Here is a 24,463-nt window from a genome sequence, read left to right on the forward strand (position 1 = left end):
CCTGTAGTGAAGCAAGCCTCTATTAGAGCCATTATGGCAAAAGCTGCTGCTCAAGATCTAGAAATAGATCAAATGGATGTGAGGACAGCTTTCTTACATGGCACTTTGAATGAGAAAATCTACATGAAGCAACCTGAGGGATTTGACAATGGTAACCCTAACCAGGTATGCTTGCTACACAAATCCCTCTATGGCCTAAAGCAAGCACCTAGACAATGGAATATCAGATTTGACAAGTTCATGTCAAGAATAAAATTCACCAAGAGTAGATATGATCCATGTGTTTATTTTGACAAGGAAACCTACCTGCTATTGTATGTTGATGACATGCTAATAGTAGGCAAGGATAAACACAAAATCAGTGAGTTGAAGTGTCAACTCAAAGGTGAATTTGAGATGAAGGATATGGGAGAAGCCAAGAAAATTCTTGGAATCGAAATCAGAAGGAAAAGACCTGGTTTCATCATGTTAACACAACAGGGATACTTGAAGAAAGTTCTAATGAAGTTCAACATGAATGAAGCCAAACCTGTGATGACACCATTAGCTCAACACTTCAAACTCACTAAAGAACAGGCCCCTCAGACTGAAGAAGAAAGAAGAAACATGGATGGCATACCATATGCTAAGTGTGTAGGATGTTTGATGTATGCCATGGTGTGCACAAGGCCTGACCTAGCCTATGCCATGAGCATTGTGAGTCGATTTGTTGCTGATCCTGGACAACTGCACTGGGAGGCAGTCAAATGGGTTATGAGGTATGTTAAAGGGTCTCTGAACATGGGTTTGATCTACAAAACAACTGAAAAAGGTGGATGTGAGGTTGAAGGATTCGTTGACTCAGACTATGCAGGCTGCATAGACACTAGAAGATCATTAACTGGCTACATATTCACTGCTCTGGGTGGTTGCATTAGCTGGAAGTTGAATCTTCAAAAGGTTTTAGCCCTGTCATCCACAGAGGCTGAGTACATGGCTGCAACTGAGGCAATAAAAGAAGCATTATGGTTGAAAGGTCTCTCAAAGGAACTTGGGTTTAGCTCTGAAGACATGACAGTCCACTGTGACAACCAAAGTGCATTGCACTTGATGAAAAATCCTATGTTCCATGATAGGTCAAAACACATTGACATCAAACTACACTTTATCAGAGAGATCATTGCTAATGGAGAGGTAAAAGTGAAGAAGATCAGCACTGAACACAACCCAGCTGATATTTTTACAAAATGTGTCACTCAAACCAAGTTTAGACATTGTTTAAACTTGGTCAACTTCAAGGAAACTGGTTGAGTTTCCATCTTTCATCAAAGTCTGTCATTTTTTTAAATCACCTAAGTCTAAGTGTTTATGCCAAGGTGGAATTGTTGTATTATGGCCTAGAAACTAAGTCTTAGGTGGACACTTACTGTTTTGGACTTTCCTAACTGTTTTAACTAACTTTCAATTAAAACAGTTATGGTAGTTGGTGTCTATAAATAGTCACTCCTAGTTCTATAGGTGGTGTGGTTCATTTATTACAAATTAGTAAATCAGAGAGAGTGAGAGAAGAGACAGAGGGTAATTGTCGATTCTGGTTCTTTCAAAACCAGTTTCTGGTGTGTGTATTACTCATGTACTTATCTCTTCATCTTGTTCATTCAACCACCAATACTTGTAATCTAAATCTTTGTACACTTGGTTAATGAGGAGTGTCATAATGACAATGCTTTGATTTCATTCTATTGTATTGAATTCAGTTTGTTTTACTGTCTTAAATTGCATTTCTTTTATGTTGAGTTTTGCTAATCTATTTTTAGACTTTGATCAATTAAGTCTGTTCTTGATAATTAGATGTTGTGATCGGTTTGATCACATCAAACTCTTATGCGGATCGGATTGGATCCAAAATATGAAATCCGCACTTAGTGCGGATTGGATGTTGTTTGACCAAAAAAGTGCGGATTGGATCGAATGAACACCCCTACGGGTCGTGTTCAGATCAAGCATGTACCTGCTATATATGGGTCTCGACACGACATGAACACGATCCACGAACACGAATTGCTATCCCTACTAAAACATACCATTTAGACACAAGTTGTCATTAATTTAGTTTTAGTCACAATAAGTATTGTGACTAAAAATATATTTAATCACAATAAATTGTAATTTTTGTGATTAATACATTTAGTTACGGACCTTTTAGTCACAATATAAGAATAATAATTTTTTATTAGTCACAACTTTTTAACTTTTAATCATAAATTTTATTGTGACTAAAAGTAAAAAATTTTATAGTGTAAATTTGATAAGTATATATATTAATAAAAACCATATATATTAAAGAAGCATTGAGTTGGATTGCAATTCATTCGTGGGATAGTCATGTTGGAAACAGATAGCTTGGTGTGTGTTCAAGCAATTCAAAGCGGTATTTTATGCCTTCACAATTTGTATTTTGTAAAACGATTTGTAAATAAATTGGCTCATTGCTTGGCAAAAAACTCTTGTTTCTCTACAAGTCGTGTGCTTCCGTTAGAGGACTATTCCTCTAAAGTGCGTTCTATTATTTTGAACAAATTTATTGATAAATAGATCTTATCATTTTTATTAAAAGAAAAAAAAAAAGAAAAACCCATACATATTCTGATCATAATAATTAATGAGTACTGGCTCAACAAAGACACATCAGACTTAATTAATTACTATATTTTTAAGTAAATTTTTATTCTTAATTATAATATATATTTGCTACTGTCACTCTTTATCCTCATGACACCTCATCATCAGATCTCGACTGTTGATCACTTGATGCTGCAAAAAAAAAAAAAAACACATTAATGATATATAATCTGAAAAATAAAAATTAATAATATAATTTCATATAGCAAACATTTTAAGTAAATATTTTTTTATATATATATTATATATATAAAAAAAATTATTATATGTACATGGCGAAAATCAATTGAGAAAAATAACTAGACACATGTCATGTGTATATACAATATAATATATACTTTTTTGACAAGTATTTATAGATATATTTTGTATTTAAAATCATATATTATGGTTGTACTAAAAAACAACTTAAATTAAACCTAACCGTATTTATATATAAATTAATTAATTACATCCAAAAAATTATACTAGCATCTCATTTAATAATTTTTGTTTTATTTAGTTAATTATACTAATTTTTTTTTCAGATATTCATAAAAAAATATAAAAAATTAAAATAGAACATATTTTAAATATTCATATAAAAAAATAGAAACCCTAATTAAAAACATGAATATATATATATTATCTTAATGATTTATACATATATATTATATTACCTGTTGCAGCTGGTGGAAGGGCTAATCTTATAAGGAATATTAACACCACACTTGGAAGGGAGGGAAGAGGCAAAATTCAAGTTAATTCCGCGAATTTCTGTGGCGACAGCTTTTAAGCAATTACAAATAAATTTGCGGTCGGGGGTGGTATGTGCCATCCCCACTAGCCTCTTAATTCCAAAGTAGCACTTGTTTTCGGGTGCTCCGCCGCTCTTAAGATAATTCAAGCAAGGGCCTAGTGAAATTGTCACTTGACCACAGCTTAGGGCAGATTCAGTCATCATTGGCATAGTTGCACTCACAAGAGCCACAATGGCTAATACCATAACAATCTTGATACCCATAATTTTGATGATGAAATTAATGTTATTGATTATTGCTAATTTATGATGATTCAAATTGAAATTGTGAGATTGAATTTGAGTTTGTAATTTGTGTGGAAAATGTGGAGAATTGGGGTGTGTTTATATAGGGGAAAAAATAAGTGAGACAATTAATTGAGAAAGAATATTTTTATATTTTACGTGTACGTAGAATTTTTCTTTTAATTAATTATTATATCTTATTTTTAACTTAGATTAATTAATACTAGTTGAACTCATTTGGTAGGTTGTATTTAAATGACAAGTAACATTAAATTTGTATAAAATATTGTATTGTATTAATTATTACGGCCATAAATTTTAAGAAATTAAGGGCTCGTTTGGTACCTCGTATAAGGGTCGTATTGTATTAAATAATAAATAATACTATGTTTAGATAAAGCAATGTATTGTATTAAATATTACGACCAAATTTTTTAATACATAATAAATAGTCTGTATTAGCTTGTATTATAATATTTACAAAGGATTTGGGGTCAACACCAATCTCCGACCCAAACCCGGACCCGGGACTCGGACCTTGATCCGGACCCGAGACCCGAACCTAGACCCGGACTCGGACCCGGACCCAGACCCAGACCCAGACTTGGATCTGGACCTGGACCCCAAACCCCGGACCCGAACCTGTAGTTGGTGTTGAGATCGAGTGTATTATAAAATATATTATAACTTTACACAATCAATTAATACAAGTTAATACCAAACATTGTATTGTATTAAATAATACTAATACAATACAACACAATCCAACACAATACAATACAATACAATATATTACAATACGGCGTACCAAACGTACCCTAATCGTATTATTTAATACATATCAAATTATCTGTAATAATTTGTATTATAATATTTATAAAGGGTTCGAGATTGGGAATCTCGGCCCCAGATCCAATTTGGTTCCAAACCCAGATTTAGATTTGGACCCGAACCCAGTCCCAAATCCAAACGCGTACCCGGACTTGGTCCTTAGACCCTATAATCGAATTTATGATAAAGATAATATAATTTTATACAAACTATTTGTAATGACCGCTCTAGTAGTGTGGATTAGTAAAGGCAATTAGCGCTAATTTATATTATTTTATTATTATTTATTAATTTATTTATTTGTGGACCCCAATATTTAGAAATAAATATTAGAGTTATAATTTCTCAATTCCGGAGATTTTATTAAACTCTAGGGGTATTATTTAGCTTATATATGAAATATGTTAATTTTGTAATTTTTGCTCGGCGACAACGGAAAATGCGATGGATGGCTAGATTGATCACATGGGTAAGTTTAGAACCCTATTTCTTAGTGGGGAATATTTTAGAGAAAATAAATTATCGGGATTGAGCGGGGTTGTGGATTTTGACCATTTTACCCCTAGCTTTGAAAATACCCTAGTTTTAAGTCTAAGGGCAATTTAGTCATTTGATCTATTTGAGGTTAGGTGGCTGGTTATTTTGGTGACACCTAGCACCCCTTTTTCTCAGCCAAGATAAGTTAAAAATATTGCTTAACTTAATTAAAAAGAAGAAAGAAAAGAAATTGGAAAATTAGAAATTGGTGAGAAGTTCTTTCTTCTCTCTCTCTCTCTTCGAAGGCAGCAAGAACAAGGGGGAAGGGGCTGGGATTTTTCTGTGTTTTCAGCCATAGATTCAAGGGGAAACAACCTAAGGTAAGCTTCAATGGAACTCTTCTTTAGTTTTCAAGTTTTAAGCTTAGGTTGAAGGTGTGAAATTGAATTTCTGGGGCTGTTAGGTTTTAAAATGTTTAGGGTTCGAATTCTAGAGTTATTTTAAGTTAGTTTAAGTCCCTAGTTGCTAGTTTTGATGCTTGATAATGGTTCTAAGCAAGCTTGAGTTTTGGAAACTCAAGCTTTGAGCTTTAATGGCATAAATTGAATTATTGGTTTGTTCTGTGATTGGTTGATTGGAAATGGATGTTTATACATTGTATAGGTATACTGGAGAGTTTGGTAAAGTTTGGGATTGAATTGAATCAAGGGGGATGATTTTTGGTTCCCAAGAAGAGAACCGAATTCGGTTCGGGTGGTCCGTACCAACCTGGTCGACCGGTTGGTGACCCGAAACCGGGATGCGGGGTTGGGAACCGATGCACGTTGGGGAATTTCCAGAACCCTAGTTTTGGCCAATTTTGAGATATTTAGGGTATTGCCATGAGGTTTATCGATAGGGAAACGTTTAGTTTCAAGTTTAAGTCCCGGAAAGTGATTTAGTGAGTCACTCATTTGTGTTGCAATTGTTGTGATTAGGGCATCCATCTAGCACGAGATTTCCGTTCAGGTTGGCCAGCACACTTGAATTCGGAAAACAGGTAAGAACTGTGTATAATGTGTGATATGAATATTCGAATGTATGTATGTGTTAATATATATACATGCTTATTTGTTGTGATTCATACACTACCAACACTTGTACGGTTGCGATACAGAGTGCATTGGTAAGGTGTATGATGTTTATAAGTACATCATGGTGTTACCAGCACTTGTACGGAAAAGTACAAGGTGTCTGTGGTACAACACTTAACGGTACTTAAGGTGCGGTCCATACCCTACCTACACTAGTGTACGATGGTATACTGAGTGCATGTGGTACATGGTACATGGTCGTATCCTAGTTAGAACGTTCATACTCATACGTTAAGCTACGTAAATAGGTGTATGGGCGCCTATTTACAGGTCGGAAATTATATGATGTGTTATATGCATTTCTTACTGAGTCTGTTGACTCACAGTTTCTACTTTCATGTGTAGGTAAAGGAAAGGCTATGACTGAACAGGAGTGAACCCGAGCTCAGATGGGATTGTACATGTCAAGCGGCGCGACCTGGAGTGTTCGGTCTCGGGACATCTGGGAGTTGTATTTTGAAAGTCGCTGTGCGACCTAGAACTTGTGTATTTTGAAATGTATAATTTGAAAAGTAAATTTTACAAGGTTTGAAAACGGGATCCCGGGATTTGTAAATATTATATTATATTACAAAGTTTAATATTTAAAGCAAAAGTTTTAATTTAACACGTTTTTCGAGAAATTTCTTTGATTAGCAAAGATTGCACAGTAATTGAAAAAGCACTGTAGCGTGCCTTAGCATTAGGGCGTTACAATTTTGGTATCAGAGCCGCCAGGTTTGTCTACCGAAGCTTGCTATGACATGTACAATCTTCATCAGAGAAAGCTCGGTTCACGGTTCAGTAAGCCCGTACTTGTTTAGTATTTTAAATAAAAATGAATATGAGAGCATGTTAGGAGGCATATTAGATTTTAATTAATTATTTTAAGTGCGTTGCCTTAGAATCCATAAGTGCGGTAGAAAGTTTGTAATGGGGTCGTTGCCTGACCAGACTGACTTACTAATTGGCAGGTTTGTCCTATAGTATGGACACCTGGTGCAATTTGGGGAGTCTGGATAGTGTGGTCAGGGCTAGTAACGGTTGGAGAGAATGGAGTTTGAGTTCTCCCCGCAACCAAGATGAAAGCCTTTGGATGGCTTCTGATGGGAGTGATGGTCGTTCGTCACAGGCTTCGTGGGAGTTGGAGCAAAGATTCGCAGAAATGGAAGCTATGATTCAACGACACGATGAGGAGATTCAGAGGTTGAAACAACAAAGGTTTCCTGTATTACCTTTACCTCGTATGCCAGGCATTCTCAATTCGGTATTACCAGCAGAGTATAGTATGGCTGATAACCAAGTGGGATCATGGCATGAGAGAATTTGGATAAATGAACCTACAGTCTTTCAGGGAGATTCAGATATGGAGAATGCTCTCTGGACTGGAAGCTCTAAAGAATGTATTTTAGGGCCTCAGAGGTAATGCCACGAAATTGGGATACCGCTTGCCATATTTCTAGTTATGGCAGAAGTGGTAGGGGCTCCATGGTTGAGCAGGAGAGTAAACCTACGTCATCAATGGTGGGTTTAAAACGGAACAAGCGGTTCCGGGGAAATCGAGGCAAGGGTGTACGCAAGGATTATTCTTACCCTGAGTGCCCGCGATGTAAGAAACATCATCCCGGGGAGTGCAACCGAAAAGCATGCTTCCTGTGCGGCATGGTTGGGCACTTTAAGAGAAATTGCCCTCAGGCAAAGAAAGATAAGCAGAAGCTGGAAGTAAAGCCTGTACTTGCTCAGACATTTGTTATCACTCAGGCTGATGTTGCATCCAGTCCTTCTATGGTGAAAGGTTAGCTTCTTATCAGCAACTCCCATTTTAATGTATTATTTGACTTTGGGACTATATACTCGTATGTAGTATCGAAAGTATTTAATCTTTTGGATAGACTTTATGATTTTCTTGTAAGAGGGTTTGGAACCTTAATGCCTAGCGGGGAATTGGTTATCTCTAATAGGCGCTTTAGGTCTATGCCAATTGGGATCGAGGATAGGGAATTGAGTATTGACCTTATAGAATTGAAATTAACGGAGTTTGATATTATACTGGGAATGGATTTTCTATCCAAGTATTCGGCCCGTATAGATTGTAGGTGTAAAATGGTGATTTTTCAACCGGAAGGTGAAGATCCATTTGTTTATGATGGATCGGTTCAGGGGTCTCGGATCCCGGTTATTTCTGTGTTGAGGGCTAGGGATTTACTATGCAATGGTTGTGTAGGATTTCTAGCGGTGGTATTTGACTCCAGCAGACCTGAAACATTTGGGCCTGAGGTAGTCCGGGTGGTTAAAGATTTTCTTGATGTGTTCCCCGAGGAGTTGCCGGGATTGCCGCCACAGCGAGAGATTGACTTTTTAATTGATTTGGTACCTGGAGTCGAACCGTTTCTAAAGCTCCATATAGGATGGCTCCAGCAGAACTCAATAAGCTTAAGTTACAACTTCAAGGGATGCTTGATATTGGGTATATTCGACCCAGTGTATCGCCTGGGGAGCTCCGGTTCTTTTTGTGAAAAAGAAAGATGGTTCCCTCAGAATGTGTATTGATTATCGGGAACTAAACAAGCTGATGATTAAGAATACTGTGTTTTTGAAGATTGATTTACGATCTGGTTATCATCAATTTAGAACTCGGGAGAAGGACATACCAAAGACTGCTTTTAGAACCAGATATGGGCTCTATGAGTTTTTGGTAACGTCATTCGGATTGATTAATGCTCCTGCGGTCTTTACGGATCTTTTGAATAGAGTATTCGAGAATTTTCTCGATAACTACGTTATAGTGTTTATCGATGACATTCCTGTATACTCTCAGTCAGAAGAGGAGCACGAGCGTCAACTTCGAATGGTGTTACAGCGACTTAGGGATCACAAGCTTTATGCCAAGTTTAAAAAGTGCGAATTCTGGTTGTCCGAGGTGTCCTTTCTGGGCCATATTGTTGGGAAAAATAGAATTATGGTTGATCCAAACAAGATAAAATTAGTGAAGAATTGGCCGAGGTTCAAGTCTGTGATAAAAATTTGAAATTTTCTCGGTTTAGCAGGGTATTATCGATGTTTCGTTGAAGGATTCTTTAAAATTTTTATGCCCTAACCGAATTGACCAAGAAAAATAAGAGATTTGTGTGGTCAGATAAATGTGAAACAAGTTTTCAGGAGTTAAAACAACGTTTGATAACAGCTCCGGTGTTAGCGTTTCCATCAGATCAAGAGAAATTTGTAGTTTTTGTGATGCATCCAGACAAGGTCTGGGATGTGTTCTGATGCAAACCAACAGAGTTATAGCTTAAGCTGTTCGTCAACTGAAAGATTATGGGCAGCGCTATTCAACTCATGAGTTAGGCCATGCTGCGGTGATTTTGTTTTTAAGATATGATGACATCATCTTTATGGTAAAAGTGTGAGATTTATAATGATCATAAGAGTTTCAAATACTTTGTCATCCAGAAGAATTTAAACATGAGTTGGAGAAGATGGCTGGTTTTGGTTAAAGACTACAATAGCGAGATTTTGTATTACCCCGGAAAGGCCAACGATGGGGCCGATGCGTTGAGTAGAAAGAATTGCAGGCAAGTTTGTACTACTGTTTTAATAGCCCTTAACTAGCCTCTGAAATGGTTAACGCATGGGTTGAATTCATAGTTGGAAAGTTACACAATTTAATATTTCAATTTGATCAATTAGAAAGGATCAGAAAAGCGCAATTGGAATACTCTGAGCTAGTTGTAGTTCGAAACTATGTAATGGTCGGTTAACTTAAAGACTTTTTAGTTTCGAACAGTGGAATGTTGATATTTAAAGTTTGAGTTTGTGCTTCTAATGTTGAAGAGGTCAAGAAGAAGGTACTTGAAGAAGTTCATGCCACACCTTATCCATTGCATCCAGGAACCACCAAAATATGTCAGGATTTAAAATCCTATTTTTGGTGGTACGAGATGAAAAGAAAAGTGGTGGATTATGTGTTCAAGTGTTTAACCTGCCAGCAACTAAAGCTGAACACCTGAGGTCGGCAGGGTTATTGCAATCTTTAGTCCTTCCTGAGTGGAAGTAGGAGGACATTGCAATGGATTTTATAATTGGAATACCTAGAACTACGGGAATGTATGATTCAGTAAGGGGCATAGTGGACGGATTTGCAGAATCAGCTCACTTTCTACTAGTGAAAACTACATATTCAGTGGATTAGTAGGCTGAGTTGTATGCAAGGGGATCGTTTATTTCCATAAAGCCCCTAAATTTATTGTGTCAGACAGGAATCCAAAGTTCACATCAAAGTTTTGGGTGAGTCTTCAGAAGGCTATGGGTACCAAGTTAAAGTTTAGCACAACCTTTCACCCTCAGACTGATGGTCAGTCAGAAAGAACTATCCAGATTTTAGAAGATTTACTGCGAGCCTGTGTCATGGACTTTGAGGGTTCATGGAGTAAGTACTTGCCTTTAATTGAATTCTCCTACAACAACAGTTACCAAAGTACAATAGGGATGGCTCCCTATGAGATGTTATATGGTAGGAAATGTCGTTCTTCTATTCATTGGGACGAGACAGGAGAAAGGAAGTACCTAGGTCCAGAGTTGGTGCAAAAGACCAATGAAGCTATTGATAAGATCAAGGCTCGGATGCTTGCTTCTCAAAGCAGGCAGAAAAGTTATGCTGATCCGAAGCGCAGAGATGTTACATTTCAGGCAGGGGAACATGTTTTCCTGCGAGTTTCACCCATGAAGGGTATTAGGCGCTTCGGGAAGAAGGGTAAGTTAAGCCTTAGGTTCATTGGACCATTTCAAATACTCGAGAAGGTCGGGCAGGTAGCGTATCGGCTAGCCTTACCACCAGCATTATCAGCTGTTCATGACGTATTTCACATCTCTATGTTAAGGAAATACGTATCAGACCCGACTCATGTCTTGAGTTATGAAGCCCTTGAACTACAATTAGACTTATCCTATGAAGAACAACCTGTTCGGATTTTGGGATAGAAAAGAAAAAGTTCTTCGCAACAAGACTATTGCACTGGTTAAGGTGCTCTAGAGGAACAGTAAGGTGGAAGAAGCCACCTGGGAATTGGAGTCAGATATGAGTACTCAACATCCAGAGCTGTTCAGGTTAGATTTCGGGGACGAAATCCTATTAACGGGGGGATAATTGTAATGACCGCTCTAGTAGTGTGGATTAGTAAAGGCAATTAGCGCTAATTTATATTATTTTATTATTATTTATTAATTTATTTATTTGTGGACCCCAATATTTAGAAATAAATATTAGAGTTATAATTTCTCAATTCCGGAGATTTTATTAAACTCTAGGGGTATTATTTAGCTTATATATGAAATATGTTAATTTTGTAATTTTTGCTCGGCGACAACGGAAAATGCGATGGATGGCTAGATTGATCACATGGGTAAGTTTAGAACCCTATTTCTTAGTGGGGAATATTTTAGAGAAAATAAATTATCGGGATTGAGCGGGGTTGTGGATTTTGACCATTTTACCCCTAGCTTTGAAAATACCCTAGTTTTAAGTCTAAGGGCAATTTAGTCATTTGATCTATTTGAGGTTAGGTGGCTGGTTATTTTGGTGACACCTAGCACCCCTTTTTCTCAGCCAAGATAAGTTAAAAATATTGCTTAACTTAATTAAAAAGAAGAAAGAAAAGAAATTGGAAAATTAGAAATTGGTGAGAAGTTCTTTCTTCTCTCTCTCTCTCTTCGAAGGCAGCAAGAACAAGGGGGAAGGGGCTGGGATTTTTCTGTGTTTTCAGCCATAGATTCAAGGGGAAACAACCTAAGGTAAGCTTCAATGGAACTCTTCTTTAGTTTTCAAGTTTTAAGCTTAGGTTGAAGGTGTGAAATTGAATTTCTGGGGCTGTTAGGTTTTAAAATGTTTAGGGTTCGAATTCTAGAGTTATTTTAAGTTAGTTTAAGTCCCTAGTTGCTGGTTTTGATGCTTGATAATGGTTCTAAGCAAGCTTGAGTTTTGGAAACTCAAGCTTTGAGCTTTAATGGCATAAATTGAATTATTGGTTTGTTCTGTGATTGGTTGATTGGAAATGGATGTTTATACATTGTATAGGTATACTGGAGAGTTTGGTAAAGTTTGGGATTGAATTGAATCAAGGGGGATGATTTTTGGTTCCCAGCAGTAGAACCGGAATTCCGGTTCTGGGTGGTCTGTACCAACCGGTCGACCGGTTGGTGACCCAGAACCGGGATGCGGTTGGGAACCGTGCACTTTGTTGGGGGAATTTCCAGAACCCTAGTTTTGGCCAATTTTGAGATATTTAGGGTATTGCCATGAGGTTTATCGATAGGGAAACGTTTAGTTTCAAGTTTAAGTCCCGGAAAGTGATTTAGTGAGTCACTCATTTGTGTTGCAATTGTTGTGATTAGGGCATCCATCTAGCACGAGATTTCCGTTCAGGTTGGCCAGCACACTTGAATTCGGAAAACAGGTAAGAACTGTGTATAATGTGTGATATGAATATTCGAATGTATGTATGTGTTAATATATATACATGCTTATTTGTTGTGATTCATACACTACCAACACTTGTACGGTTGCGATACAGAGTGCATTGGTAAGGTGTATGATGTTTATAAGTACATCATGGTGTTACCAGCACTTGTACGGAAAAGTACAAGGTGTCTGTGGTACAACACTTAACGGTACTTAAGGTGCGGTCCATACCCTACCTACACTAGTGTACGATGGTATACTGAGTGCATGTGGTACATGGTACATGGTCGTATCCTAGTTAGAACGTTCATACTCATCTGTTAAGCTCTGTAAATAGGTGTATGGGCGCCTATTTACAGGTCGGAAATTATATGATGTGTTATATGCATTTCTTACTGAGTCTGTTGACTCACAGTTTCTACTTTCATGTGTAGGTAAAGGAAAGGCTATGACTGAACAGGAGTGAACCCGAGCTCAGATGGGATTGTACATGTCAAGCGGCGCGACCTGGAGTGTTCGGTCTCGGGACATCTGGGAGTTGTATTTTGAAAGTCGCTGTGCGACCTAGAACTTGTGTATTTTGAAATGTATAATTTGAAAAGTAAATTTTACAAGGTTTGAAAACGGGATCCCGGGATTTGTAAATATTATATTATATTACAAAGTTTAATATTTAAAGCAAAAGTTTTAATTTAACACGTTTTTCGAGAAATTTCTTTGATTAGCAAAGATTGCACAGTAATTGAAAAAGCACTGTAGCGTGCCTTAGCATTAGGGCGTTACACTATTAATACAAATCAATATCAAATTAACATAGTATTGTATTAAATAATATTAATATAATATAATATAATTCACAATATTATACAACACAATACAATACAATATAACACAACGTACTAAAAGAGCTCCTTAAATAATGACTAATTACAACATATAGAGAATTATTAGGAAAAGTAAAATTCATGCAAGAGACTTAATTAAATATTTCATTGTTCTTGAATCTTTTATCTTTGCCTTGAATTATATTGGGTTTAGATATTTTGGTGATCAATCATTTCAAAATAGCAGCATTATAATATGAAGAATTTCTTTCATTCAAAGAATCATACCAATATTCCTTTATTTATTAATATTATAAATAGTTAACATACATATCCATTCTCTTAATATCAAATTAAGCTAAGATTTTATACAAAAATTGATAATATTTTTCCCAACTCTTGTCCAATTTTAACATTTTATTATATAGAGAACAAAAGTTGTAAACTGATTACGTACTCTATTTTAATTTTCATTTTGATAAATACTCTTGTCTATTTGTCACTAAAACCAACAATTACACAACCCATTCTAACATGTGGGCCACCCACATATATATCATAATATATTTATAACTATTTATAGGATTTTAGGATTTTTTACCTCTCAACTATGATACTTATAATTTTTTTTAAAAAAAATTGCTATATCATTAAATTATTTATCAAAATAAGTAGAATGTAACTAAAGGGTGTGTTTACAATAACTTTATAGTTTAGAGGAATTTATTTTAAAAAAAAAAAATAAAGAACAAAATGCTACAAGGGCTATAATTCAAGAGTACGAATCCTATTTATTCTATCATGCATTTTTTTTTATAATGATATATAATGTATATTATAATTAGTTAAGACATTTAATAAATTTTATAAAAATTTAAAATAATATATAATATAGAAAGATTAATTCAAATAATATATTTTACATGTATAAAATCAAATAATTAAGTACTATCTATATAAACTTTAAAAACTTGAAAAAATAATATGCACCATCGTATAAAAATAGGTAAAATTATAATTACCGAAAGAGAAAAGTCTAATCGACACATTTTGATATTTAAAATAATGTTTTGTGTGAACTTTATTATGGGATTTTAAAAGTTATTTATTTGAATATGATATTTTTAAGTTTGACCAATCTATATGGTATTTTTTTAATTTTTAGGTATTTTTATAGTATTTAATATATCATATATATGTAAATTAGGTTTTCAAATCTCATATTTAATGTTTTTATTTGTTTAGACAGTTTTATTTGTCACTAATACTGTAAAAGTCGCTGGAATTTGCTGTCGGGGTCAGAAAAATCACTGGAGTAGCTGTCGATGCTGAAAAATTCGTCGGAGTTGCTGCCGACGTTGAAAAATTCATCAAATTGGCATTGTAGTCGAAAAAATCACTAGAAAAATCATCATAAAGCTGGTTTCTTAATGAAGAACCCGATTTCTTGATGAAGAACCCGGTTTCTTGATGAAAAACCCGATTTTTTGATGAATAAACCAGTTTCTTGGTAATTTTTCTGGCGACAATACTAATTCTGACGACTTTTCCGACACCGGCAACTGCTCCGGTGACTTTTTCGACACCGACAGAAAACTTTGAAAAAGTTGTCGAAATTGGCATAGTCGCCGAAAAAATCACCAAGAAACTGGTTTCTTCATCAAGAAATTTATTGATGAAGAAATCAGTTTCTTGGTATTTTTTCGGTGATTTTTCCGATGACAATGCCAATTCGACGACTTTTTCAGCACCTACAGCAACTCTGATGGCTTTTCTGACACCGGCAGCTACTCTGGCGACTTTTCTGGTAACGACAGCAAACTATGGAAAAGTCGTCGGAATTTATATTGTTGCCGGAAAAATTACCAAGAAACCAGTTTCTTGGTAATTCTTTCGGCGACAATACAAATTCTAATAACTTTTTCAGCGCCGACAGTAACTCCGGCAACTTTTCCAGCGCCAACATCTACTCCGGCGACTTTTCCAGCGCCTTTTCCAGCACTAATGACAACTCCGACGATCAATGTAGTTTTTATTTGTTTTATTTTTTTTTAAAAAAAAAAATATGAAGGGAACTTGTATATTTTTTATGGTAATTCAAAGTGGCATATCCCATATGTTTAATTTTTATTTTAAATACCATATTTTTTCTTATTAAGTTTCATTACCATATTTATCTAAACTAGCTTTATTTTTTCTATATTTATGTAAATACCACATATATATGCAGCATTTGAGGTAAGACAAGTTAGACCTATATTTATGGCCCACTAAGTTCAAGGGCAAAAAAATATTTCTTTTAAACATATTTTTTAAGTGGCTTTTAAAAATACAACCTATTATTAATAAAGATTAATTATGATTTTTGCCCATGAACTTTTTTATTCATTAAAATTTCCCTCTGAACTATTGAGATTGTTGGATTTAAGGACTTATGTCTAATTTCATTCAATTTTATTAATTCGGTGATTGTATCCATGTATTAAATCGTGGTACCCAAATTTTGATATCTACCAAATCATGCTCCTCAAACTTTGGCATTTACCAAATTATTCCCGTTGAACTTTTATCCATGATAAACTTTTCTTACTAAAATTAAATAAAATTTTTTAAATCTAACAATCTCAATAATTCAAGAAAATTTTTTAACAACCTTACAAATTCAGGGACATGATTTAATACATATTAAAATTTAAAAGGCGAAAATCCTAATTAGTCTTTTTTTTTCTATGAATCAGCAAGTATATCAACCTAATTAGCCTTTAATAAAAGACCATATGTGTGTAAAAATTGCGTATATTGCGTGTGGGAGTATGCTTGTATGCAGGGCCGGTCCTAAGGTATATGGGGCCTAAGGTAAAATCAAATTTTGGGACCTATATATATAGTTTAATTATAATCAAAATGATAGTTCTAATATTTTAGTGTAATGGTAAAGCTTTAAAAAACTCGTAAGAGCTCAAGGTTCAATTCTCCATAGCTACACAATAAATATTTTTTTAAAAAAAAATAAAAAGGTAGAGATTAGGGATTCATCCCTTGACCTCTTGGCTTAAAGTAAAACCTTTCACTACTACACCAAATAATATTTGTTATATTTTTTTTATTTAATATTTTATCTATATATTAATATATATTTTTCTTTTCACAATTTCGGAGCCCTGAGCGGTTAGGGGCCCGAGACGCACGCCTAACTCGCCTACTCTCAGGGTCGGCCCTGCATGTATGGATTTGATTTGATTTGATGGGTACATAGAAGAGCTTAATTTGCCCTTCTCGTACACTATATATGGCCATTGTATACGTGTTCCTTCTATTTCAACAAGTGTACATGTAAACACATACATAGCGCACATTGTTATTGGATATATTTTTTATAGTTGTGTTACAATTAGTTAGTGATATTCTTTAAATTTTTTTTTTTAAAGTTATATGAGACTGTTACTTAATAATTACACTAAAAATAATATATATAATACGGAAGATGATGCTAGATACCAATAATACCTTATTACCTTTTAGCAATTCTCATTAATTAATTATTAATATATATATATATCATATACATTTATATATTCTTGCCCCTTTACCTATCCACTATGTATTACATTTTACCAAATATATGTAGTACACCGTTTCAGGAGATTGACATTTTATTTGTTTTGGTATTTAAAAATTATTTTATTATAATTTTTTTTTATAATCGTGTATATTGTAATTATTTAGGATTATTATAATTTTTAAATTTTTTTGAATAATTTACAATACCGAAAATAAAATTTAAATAGTTAGCTATAAAAAAATTTTATTTTTAGTCACAATAAAATTTGTGACTAAAAGTAAAAAAAAATTCTGACTATATAAATTATCCTTCTTATGTTGCGACTAAAAGGTCGTAATTAAAAGTATTAGTCACAAAAATTTTGTGACTAAATGTGTTTTTAGTCACATACTTGTTGTGACTAAAACTAATTTAGTTACAAATAACTTTTTGTTGTGATTAAAAGTTATATTTTGTTACATAAAATGTTGTGACTAAAAAATTGTCACTAAAAGTAGCTATTTTTGTAGTGTTACTTGTCATGTGTATAAAAAAAAAAAAAGTTGCGTGTACAACAAAATATGTAAATTTTATTTTTAGCATACATATATAGTAAAGTATTCGAAAATTTCTAAAAAATTTACATGTACTTACATAACTATAACATATATAATCATAAAAATAATTGACTTAATAATAATCTTGTGTACCGAAATAAATAGAGAATAATCTACCACAACATCTTTTTAGACGGTGGACTACAAACTACCCTCACTACAAGGATGTCACTTTTGCTAGCACATTTTGTCCTGGTAAAAGTTCGGTATTGCGCTAGTAAAATTGAATTTACTCTAATGTATTGGCAAAAGGGTTGGCAAATCAACGTTGGTAATAGAACTTTTGCCAGCACATGCAAAATAATAAAAAGTGCTGACAAAAATGATTTTTCCTAACGCGTAAATGCGCTAGTAAAAGTTAGATTTTAGTCACTGCAAATGTGCGCTGGTAAAACTTTGATTTTTTTATCAGTGCAGTTTGCGAAATGCGTTGTTAAAAGTTACTTTTACTATCACAGTAACGAAATGTGCTGGTAAAAGTAATATTTTTTGTAGTCCTTATAAATTAATGCATATTCGTTTATTTTTGGAGATGGGATTATTGTTAGAGGAATGAGGATCATCATATTTAATATAAAATTAAATTAGTTGAGTTGGCTAAATTTAATTGGTTTAACATGCGGAGCCAGAATTAGATAGTAGGGGGGCTAACATATGCAATGGATAGATTAAGATTTTACTATTTATAATTATGGATAATGGTGATTAAAACTTTTTTTTGTTGAGTGGTGCATGTTGATTACAAAAATTATGATGGTTTTTAATTTTTTCAAATAATTAAATAAAATGCTAAATTTAATAATTAAACTAAAATAAAATGCTAGTGGTATTTGAAGGTATTAAGTACTAGATTATATTTAATGAGAAATGCTTAGGGACACTTTAAGGTATCATGCATTACAAAAAGTAATATATTGTTATTGATACATTTTAATATCGGATCTCATACATTATAATTAATAAATGATATAAGAAACCCCTAACTAATTATAAAATACCTTCTCATGCATTGTTAAGCATCTTAAAATACTAAATAGCAATGCTCAGATTTCAATAGTATCAATATTTACCTTTTTTTTAAATGAAATATCAACTTTAATAAAATAAATTAGCATTCTGAATACAAAAAATGTTGAAGATCAACCGAAATTGAAATATCAGAAATGCTACTACTGAGAGTGCGTAGCAAAATAGTGTGCTACTCAATATACTGATCGTCTTATAAAATATAACTGAACATTAGACATCGTAGATAATAAAAATTGGCAATCCTGAATGAGAAGGCCAAAAGTTTAACACATTGCATGATTACTACGAATGGCTTGGCCAAAATCACACTGTCCGTTTCGATCTCAACACAGTGTCAATTTTGGCTTTTAACCCAACTAAAAGCCTCTTTAATTCCCTCCTCAATATTTACCTTTAAAAATACACTAATTATGTTTTAAATTGACATGTCATATTATAAATGTGTGTAGTAATTTAAAATTAAAAAAGGATTATATATTTTATTTTGAAAATTATCATAATATTCACGGGATTTTATACTTATATATTGAGAAATGATATATGATAAGTTAGACACTCCCACCAAGGAAACCATCCTATTTCACAAATAATAAATAAGTTAAGTTAATGTTTGCGGACAAATTGCAACAAGCGCTCCTCCGATTTCTCACTTAATGTTTGCGGACGACACTATCTTGTTCTCTAGGGCAAATATGAATGAAGCAAAAGCGTTATTGGAATGTTTAGAGAAATATGAAAAATGGTCTGGGCAAGTTTATAGTAAAAACAAGTCAAGTGTACTTATATCCAGCAACATTAAAGGGGATAGAAAGAAGGAAGTTCTTCAAGCATTGCAAATCTTGGAAGTTCAAGGGGACGAAAGACACCTTGGTAACCCATTTATTTTCAAGAGAAGAAAACTGGAAGATTATAGGGTCCTGAAGTCAAAGATGTTGAAGCGGTTAGAGGGATGGAAGTTTAAACTCCTCTCATATGCGGGTCGTTTAACACTGATAAAATCAGTGGCATCCTCAATGCCTGTGTATAGTATGTCCACAAGTAAGGTTCCCCTATCGACATGCCGTGAGTTAGATGCGATGGTGAGAAAATTTTGGTGGTTAGGCAATGGTTCAAAGGATAGATACATGGCTTTTCGGGCTTGGGATGCTATTTGCCAACCAAAGGCTCACGGAGGTTTGGGAATAAGAAAATTCGAAGACATGAACCGAGCTTTGCTATCAAAATTGGCTTGGTCTGTAGCTCAACAAGAGGATAAGCCGTGGGTCAATTGCTTATTAAGCAAATATTGTACTTCAGAGAGTTTTTGGGAGGTGAAGCCAAGAAGCAATAATTCTAACTTATGGAAAAATTTATTGGAAGTTAGAAACATTGTCTTGAAAGGAAGTATGGCGCTGGTAGCTGATGGGAAGTCAATCGATGCTTGGAGACAGCCTTGGATTCCATGGCTAGAGTATGAAGAATTCAAGGGGTTAATGGACAGCTTAAAGCCGAGAGGGTTCACCTTCAGGTATGTGGCTGATCTTACTTTTGACTATCAATGGAATAAGGAAGTGGTCTTACAAGTATTTGGCATGGATTTGGGAAGGAAAATACTAGAAATTCCAAGGATTCCCTCCCCTCATCAGGACAATATAATATGGAAGGGTAGCAATAATGGAAAATTCTCAGTTAAGAGTGCATATTTTGAGGATCAAAATCATAGGTTTGGAGCTAAGAAGGACTTGTGGAAATGGATATGGCATCCAGAGATTCATCCGAGAGTTTCTTTGGTGTTATGGAGAACTATTAATGATGCATTACCAACCAAGGGCAGACTTCCTTTTATCCATGACAAAGAGTGCTGCCTCTGTGACAATGGAGAGGAAACAAGTCTTCATCTCTTTAAGGAGTGCCACTTCGCAAAGCTTCTTTGGTTCATGGGGGAGTTTTCGATTAGAAGTGATTGTATTCCAGCACCCACAATTGCAGAATTTGTCGAGCAAATTTTATCTGTGGCACCACAAGCTTACAGGACTAAATTGCTCATTCATATGGGTTGTACCTTCTCGGCAATATGGGACTGTAGGAATAAATTGGTTTGCAAAGGGGAAAGGATTGATTTGGGGAGAGTGCTGACCAAGATTAGTAGTACAGTTCAAGATATGCTGCATCATATGGTCAGCAGCAGAAGCAACACCAGAGTCGGGGATGCCAGTCAGGTGCAGGTTCATCTTCAGACGCATGTGGTGCTTTTTGTTGATGCATTTTGGGGTGAAGGAGTAATGGGCGCAGCTATGATCAAAGTGGAAAATGCAAGGGAAGATTGGTACCTCAACTCCTGTCAATGCTCTGCTGGTTCAGCTCTTGAGGCAGAGTTAAAAGCAATTCGTTTTGCTTTAGAATGGGCTCTTCAAAACAACTGGACAGAAATATCTATCCTATATGATTCTCAAGTGGTGGTTAATGCTCTTCAGAAAAGGAATTGCATTCCTTCCTGGCCGCTTACTAGTCTTTCTTTAAGTGTTTTAGATCTAATTAAAAAATTTAGACTTTGTTTGTTTTATTTCATTAACCGTAGATTTAATTATGTAGCTGATGATTTAGCTAAGAAAGTCAGACAGAATGGCGATTCTGAAGGCTCCTATTTAGGGGAGGGAATTCACCCTGTGATTCCCACTTTTTTTCTTTTTCTAATGAACTTATGGTTCTTTCAAAAAGAAGAACTTGATTCATTGTTGGATAGAACTTTATATACAATTTTCGAACAGAGGAACTTGATTCATTGTTGGAGATATCCAAACACAGTCTTTTTTTTTAATGCAATATTGGTTCTTATCAATTTATTTTTGGTGAGAGAATATTTTGGCCCATACCTTACATAGTGATGAGTCTTATGACATTATTAGTTGTATTAGCCATTCATAGTAACTTGATTAATAAAGTTTGAGATTATTTCAAATATATATATATATAATTATATTTTTATTACAATTAAATCAATCAGCACTACACCGGTCTCAAATAAATATAAGCATATTTATATAATCTATAGTATTAAATGATTCTTATACCTTTTCTTTTCTTTTTTTTTTCCTGAATAAAATGATTCTTTTACCTTGTTTTACATATTAATTTATATTAATCTATAAAAATGTAATATGTTGAATCGTTGATATTAATATGTATGATTAATTTTACTTATATAATCTTATTTAATTTGTAGTTTGAAGAGTCATAATTATAATCCACCTATATAATTTTAATTTTAATTTGATCACGATTATTAATTATGAATGAATTAATGTAACAGTGCTGAAAAGGAAATATAATTAAATAAACTTGATAAAGATATAATATAAAAACCATATATATATAAATATAAATATTCAAATTTAGAACAATTTTCTGAAATCTGCTGCACAATAATTGTTTGCAGACCAACACAAAACTGACCCTAAAATTAAAATTAAAAAAACAGTCCATTAAAATATAATATATAGTCTGATCATAATAATTAATGAGTACTGGCTCAACAAAAGTGAAGACACATCAGACTTAATTAATTACTATATTTTTAAGTAATTTTTATTCTTAATTATAATATATATTTGCTACTCTTCCCCATCACCAGATCTCCACTGTTGATCACTTGATGCTGCAAAAATAAATAAATAAATAAATAAATTACATTAATAATATAAATTTCATAGCAAACATTTTAAGTAAATATTATTTATATATATTATAAAAAAATTATTAATGTAAAATTAATTGAGTAAAATAACTAGACACATGTGTATATACAATATAATATATACTTTTTTGACAAAGTATTTATAGATATATTTTGTATTTAAAAGCATATATTATTATTGTGAATAAAAACAACTTAAATTATACCTAACCGTAAAAACATTCCATTCAATAATTTTATATTATATAAAAAAATTATAGCTTTAATTAATTATATATGCTAATTTTTTTTTTATATCCATAAAAAATACACATACAAAATTAAAAATAAAATATATTTTAAATATTCAAATAAAAAAATGAAAACCCTAATTAAAAACATGAATATATATATATATATTATCCTAATAATTTACACATTATATATATTATATATATACCTGTTGCAGTTGGTGGAAGGGCTGATCTTGTAAGGAATATTGGCACCACACTTGGAAGGGAGAGAAGAAGCAAAATTCTGGCTAATTCCGGGAACTTTTGCGGCGGCGGATTTCAAGCAATTACAAGCAGTTCTGCGGTCGGGGGTGGTCTGTGCCATTCCCACTAACCTCTTAATTCCAGCGCAGCACCCATTTCCGGGTGCTCCGCCGTTCTTAAGATAATTCAAGCAAGGGCCAAGTGAACTTGTCACTTGGCCACAGCTTAGGGCAGATTCAGTCATCATTGGCATAGTTGCACCCACAAGAGCCACAATGGCTAATACCATAACAATCTTGATACCCATAATTTTGATGAAATTAATGTTATTGATAATTGCTAAGTGATGATGATTCAAATTGAAAATGTGAGTGTGTTTGAGTTTGTAATTTGGGGTGTGTTTATATAGGGAAAAAAAGGGAGCAATTAATTGAGAAAGAATATTTTTATATTTTTATGTGTGTGTGTCACTATTTTCAAGATCTTGTAATTAATAAATGTCAAATAAATTAATATATATAAAATATAGAATGTGTATATATTATACATTTTTGTTGTTCACCTATAAACCGAAAAATGTTAATAGTTATAAGGTGAAGTATCATGTTCATCATGACTTAAAAATAGTAATATTGTTAATTGAAAGTAATCATAATAATTAAAGCTAATATTTATTAAAAAAAATTATTTTTAATCACAACAAAATTTGTTATTAAAAATAAAAAAAATTCTGACTATTTATAAATTATTATTTTTATATTGTGACTAAAATATTTATGGCTAAAAGTATTAATTAATCACAAAATTATAATTTATTATAATTATAAATGTATTTTTATTCACAGTATTTGTTAAATTAATGACAATTTGCATATATAAATATTATGTTATAGTCACAATAAGTAATATTTTGTTGTAATTAAAAGTCATTTTTTGTAAAAAAAAAAAATTATATTGTGATTAAAAAGTTATCACTAAAAGTACTAGTTTTTTGTAGTAATTATTTTTTCTAATGAGTACTTATTGGGATAGATTATATTGAATTATATGCATGTATTTATATATATATATATATATATATATATTGTAATTAGGGCTAATACTGGAAGTAGCAGAGATAGGGGTCCGTGAAGCCTTGAGTTGGATTAAAAATCATAATTGGCAGCGAGTTCTCATTGAAACTGACTATTCAATGGTGGTTCAAGCTTTACGAAGTTCAGCTGGTACAATGATTTTCATTTGGACAAATTATTATAATTGTAACAACTCACTTTAGAGTTGAAAATTATTTTTGTGTTTTTTCAATTAATATAGTGACTCGTGTAATAAATTTTAATTTGTTAATAAAATTTGTTAGAATTTAAGATAAGATGAAAGGAGTTCCATTTTAAAACTAATTGAGAATATGAGAAATAGCTCATTCATCTTATATATGACAATTTATTTTTACACATTAGCAATATGAGTAACTCTAATAAAAGAAAACAATGAAAAAATTGGTGGTTTTTTTTTCATTTTTCGATATATAAAGCAATTAATGTAGGGATTTTGATTTTTTGTTTAATAATTACATGTAAGGGTGTGCATAAATCGATCCAATCCAATGACAACCGACTGATCCAATCACAACCGAACGCCAAATATTGGATATCCAATTGTGATCGGATCGGATTGGATGTTATTTTTGAATATCCAATTGGATCGGATCGGATGTTGGATAGAGTGTCTAAAAATCCCATACATC

At 33.3% G+C, this 24,463-nt stretch overlaps 1 protein-coding gene across 3 annotated transcripts; it reads right to left on the reverse strand.

The window, feature by feature from the left end:
- Positions 1-2,570: 2,570 nt before the first annotated feature.
- On the reverse strand, positions 2,571-23,104 carry LOC115696872 (non-specific lipid-transfer protein 1). Of its 3 annotated transcripts, none has more exons than XM_061101735.1 (2): positions 3,321-3,770; positions 2,571-2,793 (listed from the first exon to the last, which is right to left on the reverse strand). In XM_061101735.1, the coding sequence occupies exons 1-2, from the start codon at positions 3,662-3,664 to the stop codon at positions 2,784-2,786; spliced, it is 354 nt and encodes a 117-aa protein (XP_060957718.1). In that variant the 5' UTR covers positions 3,665-3,770; the 3' UTR covers positions 2,571-2,783. The 3 variants fall into 3 exon arrangements, with proteins under 3 accessions (XP_060957718.1, XP_060957719.1, XP_030479618.1); XM_061101736.1 differs by lacking the exon at positions 3,321-3,770 and adding an exon at positions 22,683-23,104 and having other exon boundaries at positions 2,769-2,793; XM_030623758.2 differs by lacking the exons at positions 2,571-2,793; positions 3,321-3,770 and adding exons at positions 21,901-22,204; positions 22,683-23,103.
- Positions 23,105-24,463: the final 1,359 nt, after the last annotated feature.

The sequence above is a fragment of the Cannabis sativa genome, chromosome 7, assembly GCF_029168945.1.
Source record: "Cannabis sativa cultivar Pink pepper isolate KNU-18-1 chromosome 7, ASM2916894v1, whole genome shotgun sequence".
Taxonomy (NCBI): domain Eukaryota; kingdom Viridiplantae; phylum Streptophyta; class Magnoliopsida; order Rosales; family Cannabaceae; genus Cannabis; species Cannabis sativa.

Excerpts from the sequence above, each read along its gene's own strand:
- LOC115696872 (XM_061101735.1), bottom strand. The coding sequence starts at position 3,664 with ATGGGTATCAAGATTGTTATGGTATTAGCCATTGTGGCTCTTGTGAGT.